Source organism: Typha angustifolia, chromosome 15 (genome assembly GCF_048772165.1).
Source record: "Typha angustifolia cultivar Huaian chromosome 15, ASM4877216v1, whole genome shotgun sequence".
NCBI classification, from domain to species: domain Eukaryota; kingdom Viridiplantae; phylum Streptophyta; class Magnoliopsida; order Poales; family Typhaceae; genus Typha; species Typha angustifolia.
The window spans coordinates 5,661,513-5,679,029 of NC_133253.1; the positions used below are offsets into that span (position 1 = coordinate 5,661,513).

Sequence of the window (17,517 nt, forward strand, 5' to 3'; positions counted from 1 at the left end):
ATTTTAGGACGGTCACGTTAAAGGATGGTTTTCAAATTTGATTCCTTCAAGTTACCAACATGGTCAGGGGATCTCATGAGTCTTAAATCCCTCCCTACCATGCTTCATATATTCTACAAAGCTCAAAGTTCACCTCACATACAACTATGACATACAACATCTCAGCGCAACACCGGCGTCCCTGCAAAGAAAGCCAGGGCTCCGACCATGGGGGCATTGATGTAAGTTGCCGGCTCCGACTGCTGGTAATTATTCCGGTCATCTGCGAACCTATCCCCACTATCTGGACCGCCTATCACTGCACCGACGAGCACGTTAGGATTGGGAGACCCTGAATACAAGAACTGGAATCCATCGCCGCACGAGATGCGGCCTGGATGATCATGCACGGACGGTAGCGACGAGCCACGATGGTGGACATGCTGCGGATATCGCGGCCCGAACCCGACCATGTATGACATCTGAGCTGGGTTCTGGCCGAGAATGTAATCCACCTGAAGCATTCAAATTCTCCAACATGAGCCTGAGGTCTTGAAAAAGAGTGCTATATAAAAACTATCTTGTGATCCTGGTTCCAGTTACTCGTACCTGTTTCTTGGCTAATGAGATAAGGTTTGAGGCAGTAACTGTGGTGGATCCACAGGAGACATATCCCCCATTTGACCCGAGGTACTTGGAATATGCAAGGAGGAGGAAAGCTGTAGATGTCACATACTGGAGGTTGCTCTCGCTTCCCTTGTAAAGAAGCCCACCTATTTAAGTCAGTAGTTTTAGTTAATCTTCTTCTTGAGAAAACTATGGCTTTCAAAGTTATGTAAAAGCAAGCAAAGGATGTCGACCTGGGGTGTACTGGGCTTGGAAACTGTTTGATCCTGGAACCAGAGAGCAAATGTAGTTGTCCGAGTGCACTTTGTATAGTTGCAGCGAATCTATCCTGTTCTGCAGAAAGCCCTGTTTTGGAGGAAGAAAACAAAAAGAAGAAAATTTGAGGCTAGTGGATTTGTATTAGGTAGGCCCTTTTCTTCTGGGAGGTGGATTCCCTATATAGTCCATCACGTTAAAAGACATAATACTTCTGTACGTGACTTAATAATCTAAATTTTTATGTCAAGATAGTACTATAGTGTGGTGGGCCGTATTTGTTACATATAAGAAATCTTTATAAAGATCAACTAATTCTGATTATATAACACAATAGGTGGTATATTGGAGAAATAAGAACTTGCTGTTCATGTGAAGGCTACATGAGTATGGTTCTTTTGTTTGTGTGTGTGTTAAAGAGTTTCATGTGCTCATGACGGTGGAGAGTGTACATGTGACCTATTCATGAGGTGGTGTTGAAAAGTATTCCTTTAGAGAGGTAGTGAAATTGTAATTAATTTCTCTAACAACGGTATATAGATGGAACCTTGGAGAGAAGAATTTTGGTGGCGATGCGCTTGTCGTCCCAACTAAAGGAGTAGTCATCATCTTCTGCACCTAATGTGTGGCCATTCGATTGAATGTACGACATGTATGAGATGTTCTCTGACGCTTGATGTAGCCATGATGCTCCCCATAAGAGCTCATCCTGGGTATTGAATCCCACATTAATTATGATCACGACATCATTTGAAACATTCCTAAATTAACCCACTTACATGGTATCCGGAGTAGGAGCAGTAGAATGGGCAAACCACAGAGCTAAGTGAATCACTGTATGCTCCCCTATACTTATCAGCAAAATCAAACACCTGCAATCAAAAGCTCCTACTTTTTTAAGACCAAACCAAACATATGATCATAATCTTTTGTTAGTTATATTTATTAATGCTTCAGATTTTAGTAGGGATTGTTGTGTTTACTCTCATTGCAGTTTGAAGCAATTTAGCAGAGTAAGCAGGGTCAGAATCTCTAAAAACTATAGACGCCGCCGCCAATGCCGCCGCCGTCTCCGCAGCGACGTCGGAGCCGGGGTTTTGCGCCGTCACTCGGTAGACGTTACGGGGCGTGTCCATGTCTTCTGGCCTCTCCCAGCATCTATGATCCTGGTTCGGATCTGCCACCTACAATAGCGCATATTATAATATTATATCTATCGTTGTTCTCCGTCAACTTAAGCTTTCAGATTAAATAAATAGAAAACCTGAATGTATAGGGCATCCGGAGTCGCCGTAGCCGCCTTGAGGAGATAGTCGGCGCCCCACCGGACGGCGGCCTTCGCGTGTTCGATCTCGCCCTGCATCAAATTGCCGAACTCGACGACGCTCCACGCCAGCATTGTGGTGGTGAAGGCCATGGGCAGGCCAAACTTAACGTTATCCCCGGCGTCATAGTAACCACCCACCAGATCCACCTACAACATATACCAACACCACGTCTTTAAGTCTTAGCAGAGAATCTTATACATAGTTTTCGCAGATTAATAGAATCAATCTATCCACCGACTTGGTAAGGAGAGCCGTCGGATAGACCGGAGTTGCCTCTCCACGAGACGCGCTGATCGCCGGGCAGTTTGCCGGAGCGTTGCCCTTCGAAGAAGAGTATGGATTTCGCGAGTGCATCGGCGTAATTCGGCGAAGAATAAGCGGCATTGACTTGAAGAATAAAAGCTACTGTTAGACATAAGGTGAGAGTCTTGAGCTCCATCTTTCTTTTTTCTTTTTTCTTTTTCTTGGTGAGTTGAGAAGGTGGTGGTGGTGTTATCGCCGAATTTATAGCCGAGTAGTGAAGGTAACAACGTTAGTTGGTCGTTAGAAGCAACTTGAATTCGGCAATGGGTTATGAGTGGGGGCCCAATACGCTCACGAGATCAATTGCGGGAAACCGGAGGTCGAATAGTAAATACGAATAAGATATCGACTTATGCGCAACGGTCGTTGAGACCGTTGGGCTTTTATTCCGGATAGCGGACAAAACCCACGTAAAACGCCGTCGAAAATAGTCGTTTATCCGCCGTAATTTTAGGCGCCGAGACGGGGCATCATATCTTAATGCAACCTGAGACTGCAAGAATTGCGTACACTCGGACACTTGCCCGCTTCTGACTTCCACGGCCCAGAAGATCCATGCAACAGCGAACGTAGAAGATCCGCTGCCGCGAATAGTTATTCGCAGATGTCGTTTTTATCCGTCTTCTTTGACGCTTTGCGTCTCGTATTGTCTGGTAGCAGTAAGTCACGGACGGAGAGATGGGTGATATCACGTGTGGAGATATAGAGAGACGGTTCAATCCACTTGTGCCAGGGTTACGTTATCCTGCACAATTGGATTTGGGTGTAAGGAATTCATTCACTAGATTCGGATTAGATCTCCATCCAGAATCCGAATAAACCTACCAAGCTACGAGTGACTTGTCAGGAACGAATATATGTATGCATCGATAGTACTGAATCCGAACACAATCCGCTTGGATTGTAATTAATCAAGAAGGAGCTGCATGCACTGCCGATTCACATGGTGTTTGTGGCCTTCTATGTGCAAATAGGACGTACTACCTCTGCTACATCCCATATAGCATGGGATTTTATTCCCTACAAAATTAAAGTTATAGACGTACGTAGATTGAATGAATCATCTCCATTTGAGAGCTGCCAATTGGAGGGCACCTAGTCCACATCGATCGACAAGTTTGATAGCACTCTGAAGGGTGGACTGTAGGGAATTCTCCACAATGAGTCTTTGTCTTTTTGAAATTGGTGCATGACGACTTTTATCGTGTGATTTTATATCAAAACTTTAAATTCAGATCGCTAAGAAAAAATACACATCTCAATACAAACAATAATTTGTATAAATAGTTAAGAAAAATATTATGTTGCAATCAAATTAGATGCTCAAACATTTGACAATAAAGAGGATGATAATTTAAGAATTGAAATTAATCAGTTTGGATGTTGTTTTCGTATTAACTAGAAAGTAGAAAAATATACCCTATCAATATGCTTCTTTTTTAATTTTTTTTAGAGACTAATCACAGAGAAGATAAATATTTTAGTAGCCTCTAATTAATATGAAACATATTCGAAGTATCCCATTTTGTAAAGCTCCCATGTTGCCATGTTTGCCATATGTGAGATAGGTGGGGTCATGCGGAGTTAAATAAATAAAAGATTAAGAGGATGATAATAACAAATTTACATAAATTAAGGAAGCCAAATTATAAAATTACACAAACGTCTTACTTTAATGTTTATAATTTTGAAATTTTAGTAGGGGTCGTGAACGTAGCTCCACCCTTAATTAATAGATGATTAATATGCATTCTCTATCAGCTTAAGCTTTTTAAGAAAGACGGTAACCTTCATTAGCTTCTAAATAATATGTGAACTTATAAAAAGAGAATAATTTGTTTGGAAGGCAATGAGAGTTGCCATTACTCAGATCTGGTTCAGCAAATTCATGCAGTTTGGGTTTGTAGTGGATTTGCTTAGCCATAGCCTCCTAGTTTGTTGGCTTCCATATTGGCAATTTGATGATCAAAGTAGAGTGTATTTGAGATATCTTTTTGGGACAAAGCCCCCCTGTTAGGTGACCTTGTGATCAAACAGAACTCACAGTAGAAGCTTATTTCATGAGCCTGTTTCTTTTTTTCTTTTACATTACCTTGTGATCAAACAGAACTCTCATGAGGTATTTATTCCTTCTGCAAACAGTATGATGTTATCCTAGGACTGCAGATACTGCTTCAAAGACAAGAACATAGCAACCATATGTCCAATTGATGAAACTGTTGCTGAGTTACCTCATATATACATTAGAACTGAAGATCTCAAATCATTATCTTCTGATCTGAATAACTGTACTAGAAAATGATGAAATCAAAACAACAACATGTATACACCCCCTAATAAGTTACTCTGATTCGAAGAAATGCTATATCGATGTGGCTGCTTTATGTCGAAAAGTTCCAGGCAAGTATGCGCAATTGGTACATGGACCTGGCATTAGTATCGTAAAGCAATTTGTCAAACATAAGTAGGTTAGAGTAAACTATTTTGAGGTAAAAGTAAACTGCCATTGCATATAGTCTTTGTCATTTAAGAAATAGTAACCATGGCGAAAACTTTCTGCTGATTATTGTTTCCCGAGTCGCTATAAAATTTAGATCGATAAAAAAGAGAGAGATGATCGGGAGTGGAGCTCACCATGAACTTTTTCTGCAAATGTAAAGTATGGCTCTTAATACTTATTGAGCTTGGACTATGTAGTTATTTTCTTTAAGCCTGTAGCTTAGGGCAAACATTGGCGCCAGGGTTTGCTATAGAACCTGCGAAAGATATTCATGGTTATAGAATATTATGCCATATTGACTTTTTGATCTGTCGAAAAGATCTTTACGTACAGAATTCGGAGTAGCAAGGTTGTTTTGACACAGGATCCTCCTCAAATGGAGGAGGAACTTGACCATACACCATCTCACAACTCATATCTTCAAACTCTGCAAGAATTGTAAAGAGATAAGAGTAAAGAAAAAAGACACATTAGGTGCAAATCAGAAACACTAGAAACGCAAATTAGGATATCATCTCCATTTGATTTATTATCTGTCAACTTCATGAGGGAGCAATCATATGAATCAGGGGCAAGAACTGGCTTTTACTGAAGGGAGCACCACTGAAATTGTCTGAAATTATCATTTTACTCTTCTACTATTACGACAATGATCTTTATCGATATTCATCGCAGAGTTTATATATGAGAAAAAGACCAATTCAAGAAGGAAATGGATTTAAAAAGGAAAAAAGAAACGTGAAAGATCAACTTTATTGAGAGACTAGATAATCAGTTTGATTAATTTTTTCTTGCTTGATAAAATAATTGGAAACATCTTTTGAGGATGTTTACGTACTTGGGTTCATCGTCAAGGGAAGTCCGAATTCATTGGTGAAGAAATCTTGTGTTGGAATCTTACACATGTTCACGCACATTCCCACACATCCACTGTTCTCCAAGTACCTACACAGACACAATGAGTTTGAAGTCCTGGTACACTTATGTGGTGCCTGTCATGGAATCCTCTCATGTTTTCTAATTGTCGTTTGTTAGTAATAATCAATCAAATAGATTGTTATACCTGCATTTCTTTATGAGAACTCCACTTCTTTGCTTCTCACCATTGACCTCTACTTCCACAACCTAACACATGAAGATAAAAGTGTATGTTTAGTACAGAGAGGTTATCAGTAGAAGTTTGCAAAATTATTACAGCAAGAACTTATACAGTGGAATGAAAAGCAAAATGAACAGAAATTTATCAGATTAATTTCAAGCTAAAACAAGTGCTTGCTACAAACTAAGCATAAAAAGCTAGAAAGAATGATGCAAAGATAAGCAAGCAATATGCTCAATTCAGAATTAAACTAACCGATATACTCAATGGTCTTGGTTCTGAGTACTAACTTGTTTGCAAGACGTGTATCAATTGGCAATCAAATCAAACAGGTACTTTGAGAATTTAGGTATTCAAGAGCTAATTTTCAGAAGCAGATCGCAAGTACCTCGGATGGTCCTACTAACCAGTGGAAGAAAGGAACTGTCAATGCAGCATTGAATTCAGCAGCCCATTTGGTTGGAGGAAACAATTTCCTGAACTGCATCAACATGGTAAGATCAAATTACTAAAGACATCTATTAAGATCCATTAGGTAGTAACTAGATGACCCAAAAGCTTAAGCTGTTAATTAGCGGACCGACAATTTACATCATACTTTCTAACAAAATTAAGCTTCGTTTCAGAGGCTATTATGGGGTGTTTGATTAAAACCCATGAACATATGGATCAAGTTGTAACCTGAGCTGGTGCTCCAGGGGGGAGCATGGAGAGCAGCACCTCCCTGACCACCTCCTGCTGCTGCTTTCTATTCCTGCCCACCATCACTCTCCTCGAGACGTCGACGAAGCTGTCGTAATCCCAATCCCAGAAGCCCTTCTCAGTCCTCCCACCGGCGCCGCCGGACGAAAACTTCTCCATCTTCCTAGCAAACAACGACATGAACGCCTTCTCAAAGAAGCCATCCTTGTACTGCGTCTTCTGCCCCATCGGCGCCGGAACACCCGATGCCTCCACAATCCCTGCGCATCTGATAGAGCGATTGCAGCAGCGAGAATTCCATCTGGGTGGCACGAAACAAGACTTGGGCAAGCATGAAAGCTCCATAGAGGTACGTTGTGATTGTCCAAACGGAGCAAGAGAAGCTTCTAAATTTGCTACATTTTTGTTAAGAGGAGTGATGTGGACCAAAGAAAAGGTGAAGACTGGATTGTAGATTGAAATAAAGGCTAAGGAGGGGACACAAGTGCAGTCCTCTCGCCAGTCATTTACGTGGGATCTTGGTCTCGGATGAGGGAGGGAGGGAGATCAAATTGCAGCCACATACGACGGGAATTTTACAATTTAATTCTATTTAATTTATAATAGTGAACTCCAACTTGCACGGCCTACATAAATTATGTTTACTTCACGATAATAAAATGTATATTTACTATAAAAATATATATATATATATATATACATTTAATTTTTATATCATACAAAAAATAATATAAAAGACATATCAATAAATGGGAGAAAATAAATAAAAGTTAGGCAAAAATTCCAAGTGTATGAACTTTCTTTTGCAGTTTGGCATTTAAGATACAACATCTATAATATTATATAATAAATTTAAATTTAAATAAAAATCTTATATTAAAATATTTTGACATCTACTTAATTAAAATGCCATTTGAGCCATGCTAGTTTTTGGAAGATATATTTGATGTGATGTATAAATTAAAATTTATTCATCGTTAGTTTTGAAGGAAAACACTAAGAGTTGCATATAGATTAATAAAAGATTTTAAGTTCAAATTTTGTAGGTAACAGTCGGACGGATAGGAAATGCCAGTATTAGTCGGATATCGGACAACTGGATGAATAACTTCTTCCCAATCCCTTGTCCTATCCCCTCCCTCCTCGTGCCCTGGTTTATAAGAATAAACTATTCCCTCCGCCGTCAACGAGCCCGTCACAGTTGGTTTCCACCTCTGTTTCTGTCATCGTGGATCTGAAAGCCTACTCGACTCACCCAATTCTCCGGCAACTGCAGGTCTCCGAATCTGCCCTCCCATTTCTTTCTTTTTCCCATTCTTCTCCGTATCCATCTCCATTTCTCTGATGGCTTCCTTTTGTTCTCATTTTTATTTTTTATTTTCCTGCAGGGCTTCTAGTGGGAAAGGGCGTCCTCTCCATCCGAACGGATGGCTTTTTGATCTAATCGGTGAGAAAATCATCTACTCTGTTGTCTGGCTAAGTTTTGCAATTTGGGAGATTGGTATTATGTATTTAGTGCTGTCGATTTAGTCTTGGATTTTGACCGAAAGTGTCCGTTTTTAATGGTTATGGTTCTATTCGGTTATATTTATGGGGTGGGGGGGATCATTTCTACCTAATCTGGCATAGTGCATTATATCAGAACTGGTGATAATTCTGCATTTTGAGAATATATGATCATTCCCAGAATGATCTCCGAATTAGGAACATTAGGAAAGCTATTGATGTTTCTTTCTATAAACAACTATAGTGACAATTTTCATACAAATAATGTTGTCTTAACAAATCAATTTGATCAACTAAGCACATAACAGAGGGAGTAACAGATTAGAAAAGAGGCAAGTTGGAAGCTTTGATAAATAACGGAACCAAACACATTGAATAAGATTGGCATGCTTGGTAGATTAGAATGTTTGTCCAGTTGGCAATCCACATGCAAAAGTTGGGTGCCACCATGATGAGGATGCTAAGGTTGGATGAGTGAGACCTTGAAATGTAGATCATGAAATGATTGTATCTAAGATGAGTTAGCTTACGACCCATAGAGGATAAGTTACATAAGAATTGATTGATGTTTTTTCAACATGTCATATGAAACCATATGGTGCAACATTGTGGAGGATCTCATCCAAGTCGCAGGTACCTTGGAAGGCAGGAGAAGATGGCAATTGATATAGGGGAGTTATTAACTTTTCTGTCCTCAAACAATTTTCTTGTCGATGTATATTACTTTCTATTGGTATGTCAGCAATTTTCTATTTGTAATAATGATGTTATAAATAAAAGAGTTTATGTAGAACTTATTATTGTACATTTTTTGACAAACTTGTTCCTTCTGAAGACAAATCTGCATTATTGTACATTTCTGTGACATATGCAGGAAAGGAAGTGAGCTGTCGTTGCTTTGAGATTTGTATGCATTTCATGTGACCTTTCGTAAGCTATAATGGCTCCACAATCGACTCAGAGAGCACTGTCAGTATATCTTTACATCCCTAATATAATAGGTAAGCTTGCTGATGAGGATTGACTAAATTTTTAGGCTTCATACTTGGTTACAGTGTTTGGATGCATCAATTGCTATTCACATTTATCTTTCAATAATGGTGGATGTACACCAGTTGTAGATATTAATTTTAGCAGAAAGAATGCCCCTTGTCTGTATTATCTTCTTGTAAAGTTTTCTTGTTACCTATCATGGTCAAACATAAAAACAATTAAGATTTTATCATGCAAAAATCTGTGCACAGCATACATGTGCTGATTTGATTCAATTTCTTGATGTGTACAGGATATTTTAGAATTATCATAAATTGTGTTGCATTTGCTCTTTGCTATTCACACAAGACACTCTTTGCAATCCTCTACTTTTTCAGGTGAGCGTCCAAAATGAATTGTTATTGTGTGTTTGTATATGCGAGAGGCTATGTTTAACTAGATGTGACTTCGTGCATTTCAGTTTCTTTTGTGATGGACTAGACGGTTGGTTTGCCCGAAAATTCAATCAAGGTAATGTTTTTTATTTACTCCCCTTCTTGCTCCCTTTACCATCAATAATTTCTCTTCTTACCTTTGCCTCACTTATTTCCTTTGTCAATTTTCCAACTTGGAATTGATGGGGATTCTTCTATCAGAAGGAAAAATCTAGTAGTTGACTAGTTTCTCTATTGCTTTTTAAGTTTTACTTTGATGCTTAACTTAGGTGCTAAGTATCCTGACATCACAAAGTGTCTGACACTTCAACGCAAAAAAGAAGGCTAGATATTGGAGAGATATTGTACAATTAAAAGAGGAACTGTATCAAAAATGCAACAATTACTTTGTTTGCACTTTAAATTTAAAATGTGCTTATGCCAAATATACTAATGGGCGAGAAGAAAAAAACTGTATCACTTGAAACACTTCAGAATAACACTAGTCAGTACTTGAAAATTAGAAGATTCAGGATTATCAGACACACTAATCTGATTCCTATATCGGCTATTTCCAAACCCATGCCAAATGCCTTCACTTGTATCTGACATTAATCAAATCCTCCTTTTGAAGTTAAAAGTTAAAACCAGTATTCTACCAGATCTGGATGATTTTCTGTTGTCATAAGTGCTATGCAATCTAAAAGTCTTTAAAACTGAAGAGTCCAAGTAACAGAAGATTGTCCTTTTATATAATTTTCATGAATGTAATGACCAAAATTGATTTCATCTAATTTCATCCAGTGTCAACCTTTGGAGCTGTATTGGACATGGTAACAGACAGGTGATCTTCTCAGAGACTTTTCTCAAGCATAATCTGCAGAAATGCTGTGAATCAATATATCCTGGAGACAAAATAGTTTTTTATTTAATGCCTTTTCCAGCAAGCGTGCTAGTATCTTATTTGATGTATGCTTACTTTCTTCAGGGTCAGTACTGCTTGTCTATTGGCAGTTCTCTCGCAGTTATACAGGTATTTTATATCTTGAAGTACAGTTGGATTTGACTTACATCCTGAACACAAATATGTTATAAAAACTGCAGGCCAGGATTAATTTTCTTGTTATTGCTTGGTTTGGACATTACGAGCCATTGGTTTCAAATGTATAGGTGAGCCTTATGCATACTTTACAAGCATTTTATTCAAGAACTTATGTTATTTTTTGTTTGATTCAAATTTTCAAGTTTGCTCTAGGAATTTTGGCTTGTTTTGTTTTATATGTAGAGAACATTGAAATATTGATCTTAAATTTCAAAGGATGCACAATGGATTCTAAATAAGGTCCACAGTCTTCCAAGTGCTGCTTGTCATTATTCTTTTTTAATATTATATAAAAATCTTGTGCAGGTAGATGAGTCATTCTATCAGGTACTGTGTTGCATAACCAAAATACATCATGGGCTTCTTTGCAACTTATGATGGTTTTTGGTTGAGAGCATTTACACATTTGCTAGTCTCATCATGTATTTATGGTTGTAGGTTTTTCACAATAAAAAGGAAGTGCAAATTATTGGAATTGTGTGGCATTTTGTTGTAGTATTGCAATCGACAAATTGCCTTGTTTGCTTCATTACATCTCAATATTCTTTTGATTCAAGAAGAAAGATTTTTTGCAAGTAATTTTAATAGTAGGCCATATATTTTACCCTGTGAACAGCCTCTCTTAGATGATGCTCTAGTTATGGTAAGATTGTGTACATCTTGACCACCCCAAACAACATATTCAGGAGCCTAGTGCCTTGGAGACTCTTTCACTCTTTTTCTACTAGTCTTGGGTTGCGGTACTTATGAACTTATCCAAATAGTGTTTTGGTTGGATACAGGTTTTAAAATATATTCAAAGATATGTTAGAGTTAATTCAACACTTATTGTAGAATTATCAATTTCTAAAACATCAGGATACTATGTACTTGTTTTTGGAAAGCGACACCAGTGCATTGAAAAGCGAGTAAGGCAGAGCAACACTCCAGCCATCCCACAGACAAAGAAGGCGGGCAAGCTGCCTTGGCACCTGGTGGGCCATCTTTAGGGGAGTCGGGATCAAGTATAGCAAGTCACATCGAGTGATAATGGGTTCAATCGAGCTTATTGAATAGTTATGAAAGGGTTCAATCGAGCTTATTGAATAGTTATGAAAAAAATCACTGTTTCAAGCTTAGCCCTACTTCTGATCACCTCACCCTTCGAACTAACAACCCTTAATGCTCATCTCTCTCTCTCTCTCGCATGCGTGCGCGTGCTCTCATATCATGGCGATATGTGACGGATGGCAGTCGCGAGGGCAGCATAGGTGAGCTCTCTCTCACTTCCTTACTTTCACTAGTCAACCCCATTGGCTCCCACCCCACCGGTGGCCAGTCGGCCACCTTTTTTCAGCCTCCTTGTTTCTCTCTCTCTCAACAATATCACATAAACTTAGGTGTTTTTTTTTGCATGTATTTTTGCTGATTGCTATTCTACCAAGAGACTAATATTACTATTTGTGAATTAATTTTTGTGATTATTGTTTGCTATTATGTATGTTTGTTATTCTGTTGATTTTATTGTTTGTAATTATGATTATTGTTTGTGTGTTAGTCGCTATTCTGCTAGAGGATTACTGTTAATTTTTCTATAGTATACATTATGTATCATATATAATTATTTTTAATTTTTTTATATATTAAAAATTCTTGACCACCCTGGGCGCCTTCATACAACCTAGGCACTATGCGGTGGGGTGACTGTCTGTAAATCGTGGCCATCTTTCAAAACATTGAGTAACATATTCTAATATCAAGAGCACTTTACTAGAACATGTTATATTTCACTGCCTCTTAACCTTAACAACTAGCTTACTAGAATGATGAGACATCATGGATCTTTTTCCCTCATTCAACTCTATTTGCTGCAACATTCTTTTTTAAGTGTTATCACGTCTCTTCTTACTACTTTCTTCCATGTCAATATTGGTCTTGTTTTTGATACTGAAGGTACCTTCTACTTGCACGAATTAACTCCTTTGAACTACTGCACTAGTGGTTTCTCCAAACTATTTCAATCAATCTTAAATTATTCCATATAGGTGCGAACCTACACTACTGTTGTATAACAGTATTTATTTTATCTTTTGTTAATCTTATTCATTATCCTCAGCATTCTTATTGCGCTTGATGTTTCGTAATGGTGAAACATCTTATCCATAAAGTAGGATGTTCATGTAACTGTCCAATGCATATTTTCTTTAGCCTAAGCAGTAAATGAGAATCATATAATTGGCTAGAGGTGCTACATTATTTTTAACAATCCTCTACTTCTATATGCAATGTTCTCATCAATCTCTGATTCTTGTTGAATTACAGATTCATTTATGATATAGGACCACTAACAAAAAGATTTTAGATCATTTTGAGTTAGTCTTGAGATATCCTTGACCATGCTATGGCATGCTGGTGGGCTTGGCAGTTGTCACTAAGCCATTGGCACATTTGGCCATTTCAGACACTGGCCTTGGCGAGTCTTTTTAACCATCAGAAGATGAACCGTGCCTATGGCATAACAAACAATTTGTGTGTGTGCATGCATATATATATATATATTCTTATCTGTTTCAGATCCTGCTTAATATATCTGTTCCTAGATTTAAAGAATCCTTTTTATCTATCTATGAACTTTGGATTTGACAGTTTGTTAAACATTGTTATTACGTTTTTCTAATTACTTTGACTTCGAGGATGTTGTATAAATTAAGTTCATTATTGTCATGCATTACATGGAAGTTCTGGTTGCCTGATGCTATGCTGCTACAGTACTTTTCTTTCAGGCAAGACTAGTCACAAGGATGTGAAGGACAAGAGCAACTGGCTTCTGAAAGCATATTATGGGCACCGTTCATTCATGGCCTTCTGCTGTGTGGCATCTGAGGTGGTTAATCCTACAAATTTCGTGTTTTATGTTCATTTCTTGCATATTTCTTTGTCAAATTAATACTCTAATGCAATATTATAGGTTCTTTACATTATTCTTTATCTCCTCGCTGATGAGCAAACAACGAGTGTTCTTGATGTAAGCCTAACTTTTCTTTTGTTGCTTCTTTGTTATGTAAAGCTCTTAGCACTACGATGTTTCCTGTATGACAGGTTTGTCTTAGTACCATAAAGGAGACGCCACTTCTTTCTCTCTCATTCTTTGTAACTCTGATTGGATGGGCAGTAAAGCAAGTAATCAATGTCATACAGGTACCTAATTTGTTCTTTCAAGTAGCTTTTAGGTTTCCTGGATATAGTGATTTGCTATCTGATAAGCATCTTGTGCTAAAGTTTGTTCAGAGCCATGCATATAGAACCGTCTCCTGCATATTATCTTTATGGAGTGCATATGTGGCCAGATTATGCCAACCTTTTGCCTGTTTGTGTTGGCCAGGATGAAGGGGATTTGTTGGGAATTATAAATATTAAAATTAAAGGGAACCAAAACCAGAAAGAGAAAGAGCATGCTACCACTAATAAATCAAGAGATGTATGTACCTCCCAGAATTGTGCTTGCTATAGGGCATCTTGTTTTGACAAGTAATTAACACAAGAATAATACTACTGCTATGCGCTACGAATTGAGAGAAGACAAAAGGAGAAAAGTGGGGGGGTAATGGGTAGAAGACAAGGGTTGTTTGCTACACTGCAACAGTAAAGTCCGTCACCTTTGTCTATAGCCACAGGCTCTCTATGTGAATCCAAGCTTGAGTTTAGGTTTTACTTAAGAAAAACTGCCAGAAGTCTGTATAATATGATTAGGGCTGTCAAAATAGCTCGCTAGCTCACGAAACTTGTGAGCTTGGCTCTTTTAGAGCTGGGTTGTCTAGCTTGAAATATTAATTGAGCCGAGCCGAAGCTCGCTTGAGCTTGGCTCGAATTAGCTCGATATATATATATATATTGTTTGTTTAAAAATTTATAATAATTAGTTATTGCACAATTTGTAATGCACTTTAATCTCAAATAGAATGATATGAATTCGAATACTAGATTTTCATGTAAAAAATTAATTTTTTAAATTGGGAAACGAACTCTCAAAAAGTTATATTATTATAGGAAACGAAGAGTTAGAAATCATCTTTATATGTAACCAACTCTCAAAAAGTTATATTATTATAGCTGAAAAGCAAATATGTAATAAAAGTTTTTAAAATCCAAGCCAACTCGATAATGTTATCGAGCTGAGCTGAGCTTAATTCTAATAATTTTATAACCAAGCCGAGCTGAGCCCAGCTCGCTCAAGCTCGCCTCGTTTACACCCCTAAATATGACCATCATTGAAGTGGTCTAGGGCTGTCAAAATGATCGAGACGGCTCAAGCTCGACTCATAAATAGATTGAGCCGAGCTTGATCTTGAAATTAGGTGATCATCGAACGAGCCGGTCAGGCCAACTAGGTTGGGTCCTCTATTCGCTAAGCCATTCGTGAATGGGTTGGGCCGAGTCGAGTTTAGCCAAGCTAAAATAGTCTAACCTGTTGCCTCCTATCAGACCATGAGAGAGCGAGCTTGGGCTAGGCAAGTGGGGTGGGCTAAGCTTAATGGGCAAGTTGGGAGCTCCATCTTCGTCTCTGGATTACCAACCACCAAGGCCAAGCAGCGAATAGGCTGGGTGACGACGGCGATGGAGCCCACGTGGTTGCAACTCGTTGGCTGCTGGAGGTCATATCGGCAGTTGGTCGTTGATAGAGATAAAAAAAAATTAGGAAGGAGTAGAGAGACAGAAAATATGAAAGAAGCAGGGACTAGAGAGCCGTCGGAGAACCAGATCCCATCTCTTCATCTACACGGCTGCACCCTCATCACCTTTCGGTTCATTGCATTCTTTAAACCCTAGATTTTTTCCCCTCTTAGACCTCGAGATCTTGATTCTTAGACCGCATTGTATGCTGGTGCTTAGATTTTGGTGAGATTTTGAGAGATTAGATGATGTTGACTTTGAAGAGATCTGTGGTGGTGACATTGAGGACTGCATTGTCTTCTACTTCCCTACTCAGTGAATGGTAGATCTATATTCATTGCTTTCCCCTTATGGCGATGGTGTGTCTGTGCTGGTTGCTCCCATTTATGTTCAATATGCATATCAAACCATATGAGAATTGTAAAGTCTATATCTGTACGAAAAGTATGTAAGATACACGACGAGTATTTCTATTATTGGATAGATTTTAAAGATTATCAACAATATTTGATACAAAATTTTCATGTTATTGCATCAACAAATAAAGTTTTTGTTACTCGTGGTCATTCTACGTTTAATTATGATTTAGTTTTAATTATTGAACTATTGTCAATTAATAAATATATTCAATTATATTATGTGTTGAATCATATTTCTACTTGACTATTACTATATTGATAAAATAGGTCATTTACAACATTATCTAAAGATTAATTACTCTAATATAGTTTTTAATACATATATTCAAATAAAAAATGTCTAAATACCCCTAAAACATATATTAGAGGTGTACGTGCCTTCGGCACAATAATCCTTGAGATGAAGATCATGCTGCATGTCACATTGGACAAGGTGCTGAATGCCTGCATCAAATGAATATGTTCTGCTTATGTCCCTTAACTTTTTTGAGATTTTTTTCTTAATTCTTGTAACTTGATGTGCAGCTTGACTTTTGTTGGCCTGTTTGTTAATCATTGTCAGACTACAATTTAGGTAGTCCTCAAAAGTCTAAACCAATAGGAAGTTTGTAATGAGTCATTCACTGGAATCTGAAATTTCTGATATATCTCATAGGTTTGTGATATTTTTTGTTTATTAATAAGTCTGCCTTTAGCATCAGAACTAAATGTCTGCTTGGCTTGCCAAAAATTTGTTTTCATCCTTCAGAGAATAAATTTGCCTTCTAGGGGCAAGATTTGGATGGCAGATCTTGGAATAACCCTCTCAGATAATACATAAATATAATGCCACCCTAGATCCTGTTAGAGTGGCAGTTTGGTTGTAAATATTTGGAGCTTTCTCAATGTCTAGTTCTCTGGCTAATCATGTATCGTTTGATCAACCACACTATACAACATACTCTGAAAAGTGAAAATAATGAGTGAAGTGAATGATTATTATATTATCCTATTCAGTTCTATGAATTTATTCATCAGTTTGATGTCTACATAACTTTCAATTTTTATTGACTGACACTGATTTTTTGCAGTTGATATCTACTGGGCATTCTACTGTTCTATTCCTCGGTATTTTATTTTATTTTATTTTATTTTTTATTGATTGCAGATGAAAACAGCTGCAGATTCATGTGTCTTCTATGACACAAAAAGAAGCAAGTAAAGCACAAATGCTGCAATGTTGAGTTTGATGCATGCCTGTACTCTTCAGTTTAGAAAATTTCGGAATTGTTTCACACGGTTGTTCGTGTTCTTTCATGGACAAGTAGAGAAATTTAATCCTCTATACTGGAAGTGCCCCAGGAACATTAGTCCGGATTAGTTGCATAGTGTCGACACAACGGTATTTTTTGTGATATTAGATGTCTGGATTTGGCTTCAAACTTTCATGTCTATCAAGAACTGATCTTTGATGGTCCTTTTAGTGTATGATTGAATAACAAGATATTGATTTATTAGGCTCGCTGTCATGGGATGTTCCCTTCTGTAGTTTTACTACTGATGTGATATTAACTGTTTATCTGGAATGCATGGAAAAGGAGAGAATGGTGACTTTGCTTTTTCAAAATCCATCCTTGATTTAGCACATTCGCCACTGTGCAA

At 37.8% G+C, this 17,517-nt stretch overlaps 3 protein-coding genes across 3 annotated transcripts; 1 reads left to right on the forward strand and 2 right to left on the reverse strand.

Annotated features, from left to right (window-relative positions):
* Window positions 1-12: 12 nt before the first annotated feature.
* LOC140777515 (endoglucanase 1-like) lies at window positions 13-2,647 on the reverse strand. The gene is made up of 8 exons (XM_073121675.1): window positions 2,428-2,647; window positions 2,126-2,335; window positions 1,845-2,045; window positions 1,641-1,733; window positions 1,409-1,570; window positions 840-951; window positions 589-752; window positions 13-494 (listed from the first exon to the last, which is right to left on the reverse strand). Exons 1-8 carry the CDS (start codon window positions 2,626-2,628, stop codon window positions 162-164), a joined length of 1,476 nt encoding a protein of 491 aa, XP_072977776.1. The 5' UTR covers window positions 2,629-2,647; the 3' UTR covers window positions 13-161.
* Window positions 2,648-4,671: 2,024 nt separating this feature from the next.
* On the reverse strand, window positions 4,672-7,243 carry LOC140777517 (beta-carotene isomerase D27, chloroplastic). The gene is made up of 7 exons (XM_073121677.1): window positions 6,773-7,243; window positions 6,480-6,572; window positions 6,056-6,117; window positions 5,831-5,937; window positions 5,324-5,419; window positions 5,127-5,248; window positions 4,672-4,919 (listed from the first exon to the last, which is right to left on the reverse strand). The coding sequence occupies exons 1-6, from the start codon at window positions 7,136-7,138 to the stop codon at window positions 5,199-5,201; spliced, it is 774 nt and encodes a 257-aa protein (XP_072977778.1). The 5' UTR covers window positions 7,139-7,243; the 3' UTR covers window positions 4,672-4,919; window positions 5,127-5,198.
* A 648-nt stretch (window positions 7,244-7,891) lies between these two features.
* On the forward strand, window positions 7,892-17,484 carry LOC140777519 (probable CDP-diacylglycerol--inositol 3-phosphatidyltransferase 2). The gene is made up of 12 exons (XM_073121678.1): window positions 7,892-8,069; window positions 8,182-8,240; window positions 9,174-9,300; window positions 9,585-9,669; window positions 9,753-9,802; window positions 10,510-10,549; window positions 10,694-10,738; window positions 10,810-10,875; window positions 13,556-13,670; window positions 13,755-13,811; window positions 13,886-13,984; window positions 17,024-17,484. The coding sequence occupies exons 3-12, from the start codon at window positions 9,240-9,242 to the stop codon at window positions 17,075-17,077; spliced, it is 672 nt and encodes a 223-aa protein (XP_072977779.1). The 5' UTR covers window positions 7,892-8,069; window positions 8,182-8,240; window positions 9,174-9,239; the 3' UTR covers window positions 17,078-17,484.
* The last annotated feature ends 33 nt before the right edge of the window (window positions 17,485-17,517 follow it).